Source organism: Macaca thibetana, chromosome 2, assembly GCF_024542745.1.
Source record: "Macaca thibetana thibetana isolate TM-01 chromosome 2, ASM2454274v1, whole genome shotgun sequence".
NCBI lineage: Eukaryota > Metazoa > Chordata > Mammalia > Primates > Cercopithecidae > Macaca > Macaca thibetana.
In genome coordinates this window covers 88,751,001-88,766,526 of record NC_065579.1, presented here as the reverse complement: position 1 = coordinate 88,766,526, position 15,526 = coordinate 88,751,001, and the positions used below count along the sequence as shown (strand labels likewise).

The 15,526-nt window shown below is 35.5% G+C and overlaps 1 protein-coding gene across 2 annotated transcripts in view; it reads right to left on the bottom strand.

The window, feature by feature from the left end:
- VPS8 (VPS8 subunit of CORVET complex) overlaps window positions 1–15,526 on the bottom strand; it is a 249,543-nt gene that overhangs the window by 209,602 nt on the left and 24,415 nt on the right. For both annotated transcript variants that reach the window (XM_050778327.1, XM_050778328.1), the window contains exons 6-9: window positions 13,006–13,038; window positions 12,003–12,057; window positions 2,749–2,873; window positions 1,922–2,008 (exon numbers count right to left, since the gene is read on the bottom strand). In XM_050778327.1, the coding sequence (XP_050634284.1) occupies window positions 1,922–2,008; window positions 2,749–2,873; window positions 12,003–12,057; window positions 13,006–13,038 (300 nt within the window). The remainder of the gene's footprint in view (window positions 1–1,921; window positions 2,009–2,748; window positions 2,874–12,002; window positions 12,058–13,005; window positions 13,039–15,526) is intronic.

Genomic DNA, 15,526 nt, shown 5'->3' with positions numbered 1-15,526 from the left:
AGCACTTTGGGAGGCCGAGACGGGTGGATCACGAGGTCAGGAGATCGAGACCATCCTGGCTAACACGGTGAAACCCCGTCTCTACTAAAAAAATACAAAAAAATAGCCGGGCGAGGTGGTGGGCGCCTGTAGTCCCAGCTACTCGGGAGGCTGAGGCAGGAGAATGGCGTGAACCCGGGAGGCGGAGCTTGCAGTGAGCTGAGATCCGGCCACTGCACTCCAGCCTGGGCGACAGAGCGAGACTCCGTCTCTCAAAAAAAAAAAAAAAAAAAAAAAACCCCAAAACTTTGCTCTTACGGCCTAGATGAGCAGTTGCCAGAGTGAGAAGCATATACCCTAAGTATGTGCATGAAATGGTCCACCGGAGTGCAGGAAAAATAACAGAATTTGTATTTGTTTAATCTTCTATTTCTTGTGTATATGCTTTATAATGTACATAAAAATTAGTACAGTAGTCCATTCATATAAATACACACATACACATAAATACCCATGAAGAATGAAATTTCAAATTGTTATTGATGAGATACAGGCTTAAATTTGAAGAACAACGTGTAGGAGTATTAAAATGCAAGTGGTTGATGTCAATAGAAGACTTCAGAAATATTCAACCCTATGTATCTTACTCCAGTGTTATTACTACATGTACCACCTTCATCACCATTGTCAGGCAACACGATGGCTCCTACTACATATTATTTATCTCAACTGCATTCTTCTCTTTTCTCTCTGCCTTTATCTCTTCTGTTTCTTATTCTTTCTCCCAATATTTTTCTCTGCAAAAGGATTGCTCTTGTATAAACACCACCATCTAGTTTTTCCTTCAATCAAGTACTTATTGAGAGCTTCTATGGGTAAAACACAAAAATAAATGACAAACAGATTGTGATTTCAAAGACGCTCATCTACTAAGAGAGATAAGACCTATATACAAACAACTATAACATATTAAAAGTCGGCACAAGCCATATGAAAAGAGGTCAAGATATATTGCCATAATGCTCTGGAAATTCTCTCCACTTTTACTTTTTTACTTGTCTTGGTTGTTTTCATTGTTACTAAATGCTTCAACGCTGCTCTGTCACAGAAGACTTTTTGTAACTAACCTAGATACAGACATACAAACTCCAGATGCTTCCAGACTTTAAAAAGGATACTTACGGATGACAGAGCTCTGCAGAGCTAAGCAACAAAATGTGTACATGATTAAAATCTAGAAGATCTGATTTTAGACTTTTCTAGTTATAATCCTTTACCTTTTATGCTTCTGAACATGAGCTTGACAGCATGGAATAATCAACATTCACATTGTATTTATAAATGAAATCTGTTACCTAAGTCAGTTTATTTTTTCAGGCCTGTAAGGAGAAAGCCAAGACTAGGATCTTAATGCTTTCCCTTTAGAGGCCTGAAAGAAAATAAACCAATAGATTCATTTCTAAACATAATCCAAACCTCGGTTCTTTCACAATCTGTGCCTTAAACCTCAGGCAACTCCCAAAAAAGGGTGACAGAGCACACCACCTCAGCAATAAAATCTGGATGAACTAAACAAAGGTAAAAAGACTTTTTAAGAGTTCCATATGAGTTTTAGCAGGGAGCTGCCCGTCTTTACTGCCAAACTCTAGTCTAGCAACACATCAATTTGCCCTTTTTGCCGCTATATCTATTAGACTTCAGTACAACTTGAAGCTGAATATTTCCATACTAGCCCATCTCCAGTTTTAACCTGGAAAAACATCACGTTGGGCTAGTCAAATAAAAGACAGCTCAATGTTACGGATTCTATTTATGAGGTAATGTTCAGCTTCATGTTAAATACATTTTTTGGACTCTGATTATCAATATAGAGAAATTTACTTTAAAATAAATACAAAGGCATAATAAAAAAATTATTAGAAAAAGAAAATAAAGCTATTACCTTGATATGCAATATTGCTGTTCCTGGAGGATGAGCATCTGTTATTGATCTTAGAAGTTTTCCACTGGCCAAATCCCACATGGTGATCTATAAGACAACTAAGTGCTTTAAAAACAAATTTATTACTCTTTTTTGGACTTAAGTATTCTGTCTTCTGGTTGGGATAATCTATTCCTTGACTATAAACATTGCAGGCAAAGAACTATAAAGTTAAAACATACCTAAAGGTTGCAGATCCATTAAAGCACTGAGCCTTTATTCGATCTTCATTTACCCCTCATCCTGTCCATCCTACTTTTCCCTTTAGATTTTAAATGTTCTCATACTGAGAGACAAAAGATATTTCTCTAATAAGTCAATCTGTTTAGCACTGGTAAAAAGTATAGGAAGGCCTTACTGCCAAACTAGCTAGGGATGTATAAATCGGAAGATGAAAAAAACCATAACCTATTGCCAGTTTCAGAAGTAGAAAAAAATGCAAAAATCATCATCCAGGAATGCAGAATCTTTCTAAAAAGCAGCCTCCATTATTTACATGACTGTAAGGAAGTACATTTTATATAACACCCCTGGTTGGTTTACAAAAATTATTTACCCAAATAGACACATGAACTAGGATATAAAAAAATTACAGACTCTGGATCAGTTGATAACAATAAAGTAAAATTTTGAACAAGACAAAAATCAGATTCAGCAATCTCTGGTTAGCTCTACAAACATATTACTTCATAACACATATTTTGTGGTCTTTGATCTAAGATATTAGTTTTTTTTAATTGATCTTATTTTAACATTGTCTTATGAATTAAAGGAAGTTCATATCTTACCTGTCCTTTAGCAAAGCCACAAAGAAGTCTTGAGCAATCATTGTTGATACTGAGGGCAGAGATAGCGCCATACTGACCTCCAACACTAGTGCTACCCAGACAGAGTCGCAAAGCTTGATTCTGATCTAAAGAAAGCAGTTTTTAAAGTCAAGTGAAAGAAATGCAAGAGTGTGAATACATCTAGTACAGGCATGCTTTCAAAGACTTGGGAAGTGACAAGAATCAAAAGCAGCAGACAATGAAGTCACATTCATTTTTAAATCTATTTACTGGGCAACTAGCAGATGCTGGGCATTGAATTATACAGAAAAAAATAAGGCCGGCGTGGTGGCTCATGCCTGTAATCCCAGCACTTTGGAAGGCCAAGGTGAGTGGATCACCTGAGGTCAGGAGTTCGAGACCAGCCTGGCCAACATGGTAAAACCCCATCTCTACTAAAAATACAAAAATTAGCTGGGCATGGTGGCTCACGCCTGTAGTCCCAGCTACTCGAGAGGCTGAGGCACAAGAATCACTTAAACTCGGGAGGCAGAGGTCGCAGTCAGCTGAGATCATACCACTGCACTCCAGCCTGCGTAACAGAGTGAGACTCGGTCTCAAAAAAAAAAAAAAAAAAAAAAAAGAATACAGAAAAAAAAAGATCTACAAGAAAGCATAATATAAAATGCTAACGATAAGCCAAAAAATGCATATGAAATCTGTATCTCCTTAAACAAACCGTCATCTGTCTCATCCCAGAATTGTATTTCTTGCTATTTTTAAGATGCAAAGTTATGGGGAATACCATCGTCTTTTAAAATAACTACAAAACTTCAAAACTCAAGAAATTTAATTTAGAATTTGGGTGAAATTTACATTTATATTATCCATAAAGAAAATTTACTAAGCAAATTAACAGTGCAAATTATAGAGTAAACATTTAAACGACTTCAGAAAATTATTTCAAACATCAAAATTTGATATGCTAAAAGTGGCTGGGCATGGTGGCTCACACCTGTAATCCCAGCACTTTGGGAGGCTGAGGAAGGAAGGGTCACTTGAGGTCAGGAGTTCGAGACCAGCCTGGCCAACACAGTGAAACCCCATCTCCACTAATATAAAAAATATAGCCGGGTGTGGTGGTGGGCGCCTGTAATTCCAGCTACTCGGGAGGCTGAGGCAGGAGAATCACTTGAACCCAGGAGGCAAAGGTTGCAGTGAACCGAGATCATGCCACTGCATTCCAGCCTGGGCGACAGAGCAAGACTCTGTCTCAAAAAACAACAACAAAAAGCTAAAAGCAAGTAATTCAAATATCTATTAGATTAAGTTTGATAAGGGCGAGGATCTTGCCTTAATCACCTCTGATTTCTCCAGGAGGCACTCAAATATTTATTAAATTCTGCTATCTAATAATTAATAGAAATTTCTCTAGGGTTTCCCCTAGGCAATGTTTATTGCGTCTAGAGTTCATTATTATACATACTTGAAAACAATGAAATTAAAAATTTAAATGTCAGAAGGCATGCCTACAAAATATAACTATTTAGAAAAAAGCAAAAAACACCATATTTCCACAACCTGGAGTTTTCTCAACTTCCCCAGCACTGTTTGTGCCTCTCTTAATTATCTACATGCAAATTTGGGGGTATGTCTTACTTCCCCTATTACACTATGACCTCTCTGAGGGCTAAGATCATGGCTGAATTAACACTCCCAAAGTACCTTGATTAATGCCTTGTGCTTAGAAGGCATCTGACAATCATCTGAAAAGCTTTCACATTTGCCAATTCTCCTTCTATAAGAGTAAATCTAGTTATCAGACACAGTCATTCATTCTCAGGTCTAAGGAATAATATGAGGTCAGTCCTTTTGTCCATTCAAAGTGAATACTGTAAGAGTATTTTTCTGTGCTCACAAACAGACTTAAATAGAAATCCCCCCTTCCCAAAAAAGAGTTCTGAAACAATGAGTGTAACTACATAGCACACAGAACATACTTGATTTTTTTCACTCATTTTGGATTTTAGCTTTCCAAGGTGAACATTGAAAAGGAATAAAACTCATAAATATACAGGGTCTGATGTATTTTAAAAGTTACTGTCTTTATTCACATCTAGAGTTTTACAACTACAGATATTTTTCAATACATCCTGACTGTTCTCCCCCTTACAATTTTTTCACCCTTCCTTGATTTAATCCAAATTATAAAACTTCCCTTTATTCTATAATTTTCCTGACTCTAAATATAACATCACATTTTATTTTGCTCTTCCAAAACTACCTACTTAAAGTAATGTTTTGCATGATCCTTATTTCATCAGAGCCACCCTGTATAGTTAGTGTATTTTCCACATATCTTAATTTGCAAACTGTCATGATATGATGGTTGGGCAATAGTATCCCATATATACCTCTACTCTGGGTCACATGTATAGCTAACAGATGGACTGAAAGTAAGAGGACAAGGATAGAGTTGGTATGAAATTTCATACCCTGGAGTTTGGACCGCTTGCCTTCCAGGCACAGAGCGATGTCTAAGCAGCATACTACCAAGATCCTCTGTAGTCCCTGCTTTGAGATCCAAACTTCACAGAGTTCTGATTCACCAATACGTAAAGACTCTCACTACTACTTTCTAATTTAACAATGTTCATACTTTATATCAGACTATTTCAGGCACAGGAAGTATGAACAGGAGAACTGAGGATATGATAACAAAGAGAGTAAGGGTACCATGAAGAGGAAATAGAAAAGAGTGGCAATGGACGAAATGAGGGAAGGAAAAGGACATAACTTCTAGATTAAAAACCAAACATGACCATGCCTTCCTGACTACTGTTCCCACATACCATCAACTAGCTAAGACAGGGAAGTAAATTATCAATCTTAGCCATTCCTGAAATATGGATTAAATTCACAGCCCACAAATCTGTTAATGGAAACATTCTCAACTTTTTTCTTGATTTTTTACAATGTATTTGTTGTTTTTATAATGTCCCTTTAGAAGGTATCGTGACTATGAAACCAGACACCTGGATTTTAATTCCACCCCTACCCCACGGATAGTTACGAGCCTTACAACTACAGCATGTCTTGGTAATTTTAGGAACGTTACTTAAATTCACTTAGCCTCCCTATCTTCATCTGTAAAATGTAGAAAATGCCCATTATCTCACTGTGTTGCTAAGAGGAATAAATGAGTAAAGTAAGATAACGCACCAAGGAACCAATTCAGTGTCCCTTGAATAGTATTAAGTGCTCATCACAAACTAATCTATAGATTACATTCATATATACATTTAAAAAAAACAGCAGGGATGGTGAGAGACATGATGGACAGTGTAACAAATGTAATCTACTTTGACTCCATAAAGATATTTATCAAACTCTTATTACTATCTTCATACATTCATTTTTGTTTTTTTTTTTTTTTTGAGATGGAGTTTTGCTCTTGTTGCCCAGGCTGGAGTGCAATGGCACGATCTCAGCTCATAGCAACCTCCACCTCCTGGGTTCAAGCTATTCTCCTGCCTCAGCCTCCCAAGTAGCTGGGATTACAGGCATGCGTCAACACACCCAGCTAATTTTGTACTTTTAGTAGAGACGGGGTTTCTCCATGTTAGTCAGGTTGGTCTCAAACTCCCAATCTTACGTGATCCGCCCACCTCAGCCTCCCAAAGTGCTGGGATTACAGGCTTGAGCCACCATGGCTGGCCACTCCTCTTCATACATTCTATTCTTATAGTACCATTTTAACAAACTTGCTGTTATATAATCTAGACTAAATTCAGAAAAGGTAGACTTTCCATGGAAAGAAGAAAGCAGTCTCATTGAAGAGGTTTCTCCTGCTAGAGTAACTAAACATTCTGTAGTCCAGAAAATTCTGGACAATTCTGGGAAATGATATTTGAGCAAAATAAACATAAAACCTCTTCAAAACACTTAAATTCCATGGATACATGTAAAGAACAAAATGACCTGGACAGAAGGTGAAAATGAGAGCTACTCCAGATTACTCTTGGATTTCATGAATTTAGAAGGAAAAATTCTATTCTCCTCCTCCTCTCTGAAGTCTCCTTTGTTTACAGTTGGAAAAAGTTATTAAATTAACAGTATATCTAATTTCATTTCAAAGTCACATAAAGGTATATTTGATTAGTACTGTCAAATTTGTGTTTTAAAAAAATTGCAGTGGGTCTTAATAATGGTTACCCTGGCAAGAAATATGAAATGAGACTATCACCTTTCTTATAAACTTCACTGAGTCGACAAAGAGTTTTGCCTATGAAAAATTAGAAAATCATCAAATGGCACAAATGCAAGGAATTATTGTTTATGACAGTAATATAGCTTACCAATTAATTTAGACAACTTGAAGGCCAAATATCACAAACAGCACATCTATTTAGCATTGCCCTGAATTATATCTGTATCTTTTATTAGTATGTCTTTCAAAGTACACTTTGCTTAGAGTAGATCTCCTCAGCATATTCTGGACTTAAGAATAACATGCTGAATAGCAAAGAAAAGTCACAAATAATGTACAAAGTCTGTAATAGCCCTAAAATCTAAATTTGAACATACTTCAAGAATTTCTGTTAACTCTTTCCATATACCAAAATTAGCCCAATCTTCTATTTCTTTACCCTCAATTAGTTTTAATTAGTTCTAAAGACTATCAAAGAAGGAAATACCTATATCCTAGCAGGAATCCAATTTAATTGTGTGTGTGGAACTCTACCTTTATTGGCCAATATTCACTATTCTTTAATGCTACTCTTTTCTTATCCTTTTTTTTTTTTTTTTTTTGACAGAGTCTCACTCCGTCACCCAGGCTGGCACCATCTCGGTTCACTGCAGCCTCCGCCTCCTGTGTTCAAGCAATTCTCTTGCCTCAGTCTCCCAAGTAGCTGGGATTACAGGCACGTGTCATCACACCTGGCTAATTTTTGTATTTTTAGTAGAGACGGGTTTCACTATGTTGGCCAGGCTGGTCTTGAACTCCTGACTTCAAATGATCCGCCCACCCTGGCCTCCCAAAGTGCTGGGATTACAAGCGTGAGCCACCACATCTGGCCTTTTCTTATCCTTTATTCACACTAAAATATTCTCTAGGATCAAGGGAGAAAAGATCTAATCAGGAAACATTTTTCATCAATGATCATAAAACAACAGAAGCACTTTTACCTGACCTCCATCAAACCAACTCGCAGAATTCAAGTTCTCCTTCCCTCTGTAAGGCTTACTGACTGAAGCCAGGGCATACTGAATCCCCATGGCTAGTTGGATATCTTCCAGAATGCTGATGCTTACTATGAGTCAGCTGTGTTCATTCCCAAGCCTGTTCATGCCACTGTAATGTTACTGTACTTTAAAACTTAAACAGTAAATAAACTAATGAAACAGAGTGAAAAAGAAAGAGCTGTTGTTTCCATGAACATTAAATGGATGGTTTAGAAAAACTTGGTAAAGATGAGTTTCTTTACAAAACTGTCACAAAATAAGGTGTTCATAATATAACAGGATTTTGCATGCAATGATTGATTCACAGGTGCTTAAGCTTTTACCTCATTTTTAAAACTTAAAATGGCAAATTTTGCATGACCCATTAATGATAAAGTTTATGCCAAAAAAGATATTTCAGGACTCCAAGTGGCAAATACAAACTCAAAGAAAAAGTTTGGGACTACAACAAAAGATCAAGGATAAATGAAAATTTATGTATTTTCAGTTAAAACATTGAAGGTATATATATACTTATAGTTTTTCACAATTTCCTGCTTAACTAATTTTTCAATTAGCTGGTTTTTTTCCAATAAGTATTTCATAAGAGGACACTGACTATAATTGGTAGCATTCTTCTAACATTAAAAAGGCCAAAAGAAAAGAAATCATTCATGCAAACTAAAATTACTTACTATACCTTTTCCTTTTGAATCCATGAAGAAAAGATCAAGAGAGAGAAAGAAAAGCAAGAAATCAGTTCAAAAGTTCGAAGAAAAGGCAGGTAAAAAATTTCAAGAATATACGTGACAAGCTTTAGTTATCTGTGGGAATGATACTAAATGTGATTAAGTGATGTCTCTAGCATTTATGATTATGCTCAGCTATGGTTATGGGAAAAAAAAATCCATAATACTCTCATTATAGCAAAGTAAGTAAATCCATGTTTAAGTGAGATAAATACAAAAACAATTTCAAAAAGATAATCTACTAAAGTACACTAACAACCAAAAAAAAAAGAGGAAAACTAAGGCCCCCTGGGATGGGGAAACATCTTTATTAAGATTTGAACTTTTGAGACTCTGTATAAGGTAAGTACCAACATATTTTTTTAAAAGCTATATGCCTATAATTACTTAAGAAGAGGCAATAAACATCAGTCTTCAAGAAACGTATAATAGTTTCTATCTTAATGACCTGGGCCTCTGTTTCAAAGAGAAACATATAGTACTTAAACAAGTATAGCTCTTCCTGTTACACTTTCTCCTATGATCAACACAGATGTTTAACAGAGATGAGATCTAACCCAGGCCTCTAGACACTTTATAGTATTATTACTCTGCCATTTGTTCCCAGGCTTTCAAGCATATTTTAATCTATTTGTTAAAACACATTGTCCAAACATCTGATTCCTATAAATAGTAATGAGTAAAATTTGTTAGCCACACTATTAATACCCAAAGCACAACCAGAATATTATGATTCTTTCTCAAAATGTTCACTTTGACATACTTTCTTTTCCATGAGACTGTAATGAAAGATTATTCTCATATCTACAGGAAAGGTGCTGGGTCTTAAAAAAAAAAAAAAAAAAAAATCAGGAACCAGGCCCAAGGAAATTAAAGACAGTATCAAAAGACAATGTTGTCTTTTCCTCTGTTAGTTTTTGTTTGTAAAGTATTCATTTTAATTTGTTTGCACTAAGCTATACTTGAGTTTGATTATAAGCAGTCACATATTCTTATAACATTGACAAGAAAAGGATGTTAAAGCAGATAGAGGTGAGAAATGAGTACTGGTAAGTGGGAACAAAAAATTAACATGCAATTTGCTGACAAATATATGCATTATAATCTATTCTCCTTCACCTTAGTTCTTTTATTCTTTTCTTCTTATCTTAGAATTGGCCTCCTTTTCTCTCAGGATAGCAGAATTGCTTAGAATAGTGGAAATACACTTATATAGGATTCAGCATTCCTCAATGAACTTGGCTGAACTTGGCTCTGTGCATGTCACTTAACCTCTCTGGTCCTCAACAGCCTCAGAAGTAAAATAAGGGGACTGAACTAAACGACCTAAGATTCTTTCCCAAAATTCTATTTATCTAACATTAATTATGCCCCACAGGAAGACCACCATTCTGAACACCTGATAGGAGAGAAGGCTGATAGAACTTTTCTAGAGGGCCATTAGATAATACATATCAAAATTCTTAATGTTCATCTCCTAATCCAAGCAATTCCACTTTTAGGAATATCTGTCCTAAAAAAGTAATCATGGACACAGAAATGTAGTAACAAAGATGTTCATCACAGTAGTATACGTTTACAAACAACTTAAATGTCTTATAGTAGGAAATGATTAAGTAAATTAGGAAGAATCCATTTAATAGAATACTATGTAGCCATTAAAAATGTTACAGACAAAATATATAACTTCATGGAAAGATATTCATTATCATGAAAAGCAGTTTACAAATTAACATGATCCCATTTGAGGATGTATAGATACATATATACAAGTACAGAAAAAAAAGACTAAAAGGTTACATACAAAAAATGTTAGGGATTATTCCTGGATGGCAGGATTTGGTATATCTTCAACTTTTTGCTCATCTATATTTTCTATATTTTCTACTATGAATATATATCAACTATCTAGGTTTTAAGTCTTTTTCAACCAATTCTAAATTCCTTCAAGGGAATTATAATTTTGTTTCTACTCTTCTGGTCCCCAAATAATAAAACTCTATTATTTAACTCAATTGCCTTTGAAAAGACTAGGTTTTACAATTACATTTTAAAAAGCTTTTGTCATAATACAAAATTCATAATAGTAAGTCAAATCATTCAAAACCAACAGAAAATAACTAGTTATCCACTTATACAGTAAATAAGGATGCAAGGCCCCACAGAAGTCAAATTGTGGTTCTGCTATTAAGAATTCTCAGGTAATCCATATAAAATAGTCTGTAGATTCCTTACTAAATACAGTGTCATCAAGTCTTTCATTTAAGGGAGATGAAACAACTTAATATCCAGAAGAGAACACTAAAAATGACCCCTCAAAAAAACTAACAGTTTTTTATTTTTTATTTATTTATTTATTTTGAGACGGAGTCTCACTCTGTTGCCCAGGCTGGAGCACAGTGGCACAATCTCGGCTCACTGCAACCTCAGCCTCCTGGGTTCATGCGATTCTCCTGCCTCAGCCTCCCGAGTAGCTGGGATTACAGGCATCCGCCACCACACCCAGTTAATTTTTTTCAGTAGACACAGGGTTTCACCATGTTGGCCAGGCTGGTCTCGAACTCCTGACCTCAGATGATCCACCTGCCTCAGCCTCCCAAAGTGCTAGAATTACAGGCATGAGCCACCATGCCCGGCCACAAAAATCTAATAGTTTTTTAATTTAAAAAGAACAAAATATTCTATTCATACATTGAATTCAAAAACAAAGAAGGTTTAATGAAACTACAGTCATTTAGTCTCAGGTAGAAAAAAATGAGAAAATACAACTATCTTCTACTATACAAATAAAACTAGTTCTCTTTCAACCAAGAAAGCAATGTGATTACAGGCCAAAAAAATTTCGGTTTAGAGCAATTTACATTGGAAATTTAAAAAAAAGCTTATTGTCAGTGAGAGCTCCTGAAAATTACTGAGAAAGCCTGTTTTCCGGAAGATCTTTTAGAATACCCATTACGGGAACGTGATTCAGAATCAAAAATTCCCACCACCAACAACCGGAGGCAGACAAGATGATAACCCAAGGTTCCCCTCAACTTTATTCTTTGTGTCTAGGTTTGCAGAGAGATCAATAGATATGACAGTTTATAAATTCATGAAGAAGAAAACAAACTTGCAATAAGCAGCAAAACAAAGCTGTGAGTCAAATAATTTTTAGCTATAAAAATATTGACTGCTACTTTTCAAGTTTTTCTGGTTTTGTTCAAGAAAATCAAGTACACTATATAAACTGTGATTAAAGGACATTATAAAACCCAAAAGGACAATATTTAAAAGCAGGAAAGCACTTAAAAAATTTACCAAATATTAAAGCCAATCCATGAGATGTACCCACTGCTATCAGACTGGACACTGCCTGAAAACAAAAGGGAAGATTACATTTTAAGATACTACATTAAGAATCTTGAAATAATCAGAGTTGAATTTGTTGGCCTTCCTTCCTCTAGGCACCAGATGACATACAAACTATTGTAAATAAGAAGAATTTCATCCAGGAGGCAAAACGGGAAATGAAACTCAGGACATTTTATTTCTGAGAATCCCTCTAAATTTACTCTAGGAGTAACACTATCAAAATATCATATGTTCAACATTATAGGCAATAACATGCCACTTAGCTTCCTCTAAAGCAACTTTCAAATAAAAAATCAGGGGTCCAGGCAAAGTAAGAGGCACTTATGCTACCCAACCAAGAGCTTCCTACAAGGCCTGGGGAAGAGATGAGAACACAATTCTCTAGTTTATCCACAGGAGCCTAAAGGCATCCAAAGTGTTGAAAACTCACCCACTTCCTTACCAAAGACTGACTAAAAGGAAAGCTAAAAAGGCACTGGAGGAAGACAAGAAGAGAGAGAACCAGTATGTTTTCAATATTCCCTAGTTCTCTACAATACTGCAGCAGAGTTCTATTTGGCAAGCCTGGCAACGGAATCCAGAGCTGTTAAATGTGCTATTTACCACAAAGTGATCCTATCAAATGATGCTTTCCACTCCTTATGGAAGGGGAGCCAAATCACAGAAGAAGTAAATTTACTTGGGCAGGGTGGTACCACAAACAAATAAACCTGGAGAAGGCTAGTATTACTCCATTATCTGCTTCTCAAACAAAACTCTAAAAAGTAAAAAATTAGGAAAAAAGAAAGCGCCCAACATGGACAAATGTTAAGCCTGATTACTGGTAGTAAAATGACTTATGAATTTATTACCATAATAACTTATGTAATATTTTGAACCATGTAACAATAAATCTAAGAAAACCCAATCAAATAAAAAGCTTACCTTTAAAAAGTTCAAGTATACTTACAATTGCTGTAGGCAATCCAGCATCTACTTTGTCCTAAATGAAAGTTTTAAGAAAGTATTTGAAAAATATTCTCATTTTTAAAACAGAAAATGGTATAAGGCTCTTGCTTTACATACACTTTGGTCCAAATCAATTTAGATTAGAGGTGGAACCTTTATTTTTGCCCCCATCTAAGAGAAATCACAAAAGCTATATATACCAACAAAATACAAAGGGCATGAAAGAGGATTGCTTTATTTTACTAAGTATATAAGTGCCTTTACGAAGTAAGATGCCTCAGGGAGGGTACTGATTATAACGGAAATGCAAAGGAAAAAGAGGAAAGATGTTCCATTTTCTGTACTTGAATAAACTATAAGTACTATGGGGTCAAAACAGTAGCAGTACATAAAGATTTGAGAAAAGTAAACATGCTAAAGATGTTTCTACTACTAAGTAGGACTTTCCTATCTAGCAATTACCCAATAACCTCTAAACAAACCCCAACAGGGTATATTAAGTCAGTTCTCAAGCATAAGAAATTAAAACATAAAGAAGTGCTAGTCCCACCTCCCTACCGGTAACTACATGGCATTCAAAAAGTCACCTAACTTTTCTGAATATTAGTCTCCTCATCTGTTCAAAGAAATAGCAAATACCGCCCTATTTACCTCAGTGAGCTGTCCTGAGGATCAAATTAAATGTGAAGAATCAGATAAATATGGAAGAGTATCAATTCTATGCTTACATAGCTTTAAATAACCCTAAGAGTTTGTAGTGATACAGTACTGTAGTAGCAAAGAGCTTGCAAATAGCAGCATCTATCCAACTTTGAGTGTATATATATCTGTGTGTCAAACATGCCTAACATAATGCTCGACAATTAAGAAGCATGTAATACATAGTTGATAAATGATTAATTTGCATCTAGACAGGGAAAAAGAGAAATGGGACAGCAGATAAAGGTCATAAACTCTAGTAAGACCTCACTTAATGTTGTCAGTAAGTTCTTGAAAACTGTGACTTTAAGCAAAACAACTTAAACCAATTGTTTTTTCTTCATTAACATTATAACAAAACGACATTGAACAAAATGATGTTATTCGAAGGCCTATTCTACATTCAAAATAGAGCCTGAATAATGAAATCAGAAGTCGCCTGACTTCAAAAGCTAAAAAAACACAGATATTTGGAAGCATTGTAGAGATTACAGAATTTTAGTACTGGTGTTGCAATATCTAACGGTAGTGGGTCTCAAAAGCTAAAAAGCATAAGAATCACCTGGGATGCCTGTATGCCTGGGATTCTGTAGGTCTGGGGTGAGCCCCAGGAATCTGCAATTTAATCAGTACCCTAGGAGATTGTTATACAGCGGACGCATTTTGAAAAAAACACTACAATAAGCTATCTCTAGTATTTTAAAGTTGATCGTAAAAATAATAAAGATCCTTAAAAAAAAAAAGTTACTTTGAATTAAAGTATGGTCACATGTCATACGACTTTGAAAAGGATCCCAAATTAAAAAACGAGCTTCACAACTGCAAAAATTTCATCTCTCCTAAGCGTTTTCCATGCATGAACCCCAAAACTGTGATCAAGGCCCAAAGCAGCCCTCATAACATCACTAACCACATGGCTGAAGGCGCTATTGAGCAATTATTCAGGGAGAAATATCCAAAAATATAACTAGCTTTACATGTTAATAAACCAACCATCACAGGAAAGCATGCAATTTAAATTGAGCTGGTAATCCAAAAATAGGAAGGCACCGTATGATGACTGTCACAGGAAAGGCAGTTTTCATTTTAACATACCAAAGGAGCTCAGCCATAGCAATGAAATAAAAACAGAATGCAAACACTCTGGGATTTATTAGAATTTCCCCTCCTCTTCAAGGGGAAGGAGAAACCCTTTTAAATAACAGATTTATCTAATCATTGTTCAGAGTCTGAGTTTTAGCTCAGTCTCCAATATTCAAAATATTTTTAAAACTGCACAGGTGGGTCAAATGACTGTTCTGGTTCATCTTGATTTTGAAAGGAATGAATTTCATCACCTACATAAGGATTAAATTCAGAAAACGTCATGGAAATGTAATCCTCAACAGGTGGTTCCCATTCTAGCAAATATGAGTTACTCTCCACCTAAAAGAGGAAAAACAATTGCCCAGGTTTCCTCCATTGCTTGTTGAGCATCTCTCTATTTAAATTTACTTCATGATATATGAGCTAGGTCAGGATACACCAATTGTTATAGTAAATACTTTTTTTTTTTTTGGTATTTGCACTAAGGGCTTTTTCTGATAAACCTGAAAATTGAAATGCAATTGTGGTATCTCGTAATTCTGTATCAATCTCTCACCCTCGTGAAAAATCCAAACTTTTATTTCTTGTCCAACTTGGATATGCAAAATGCCGATTAAATGCCCCAAAAAGAACATAAAAACACATCAAACTTCCTGGAGTATAAATCTGTCATTATCATTATATATAGAATCTATACATTGTATTCAGAAAACCAAAACTGAAAGACTACATAAAAC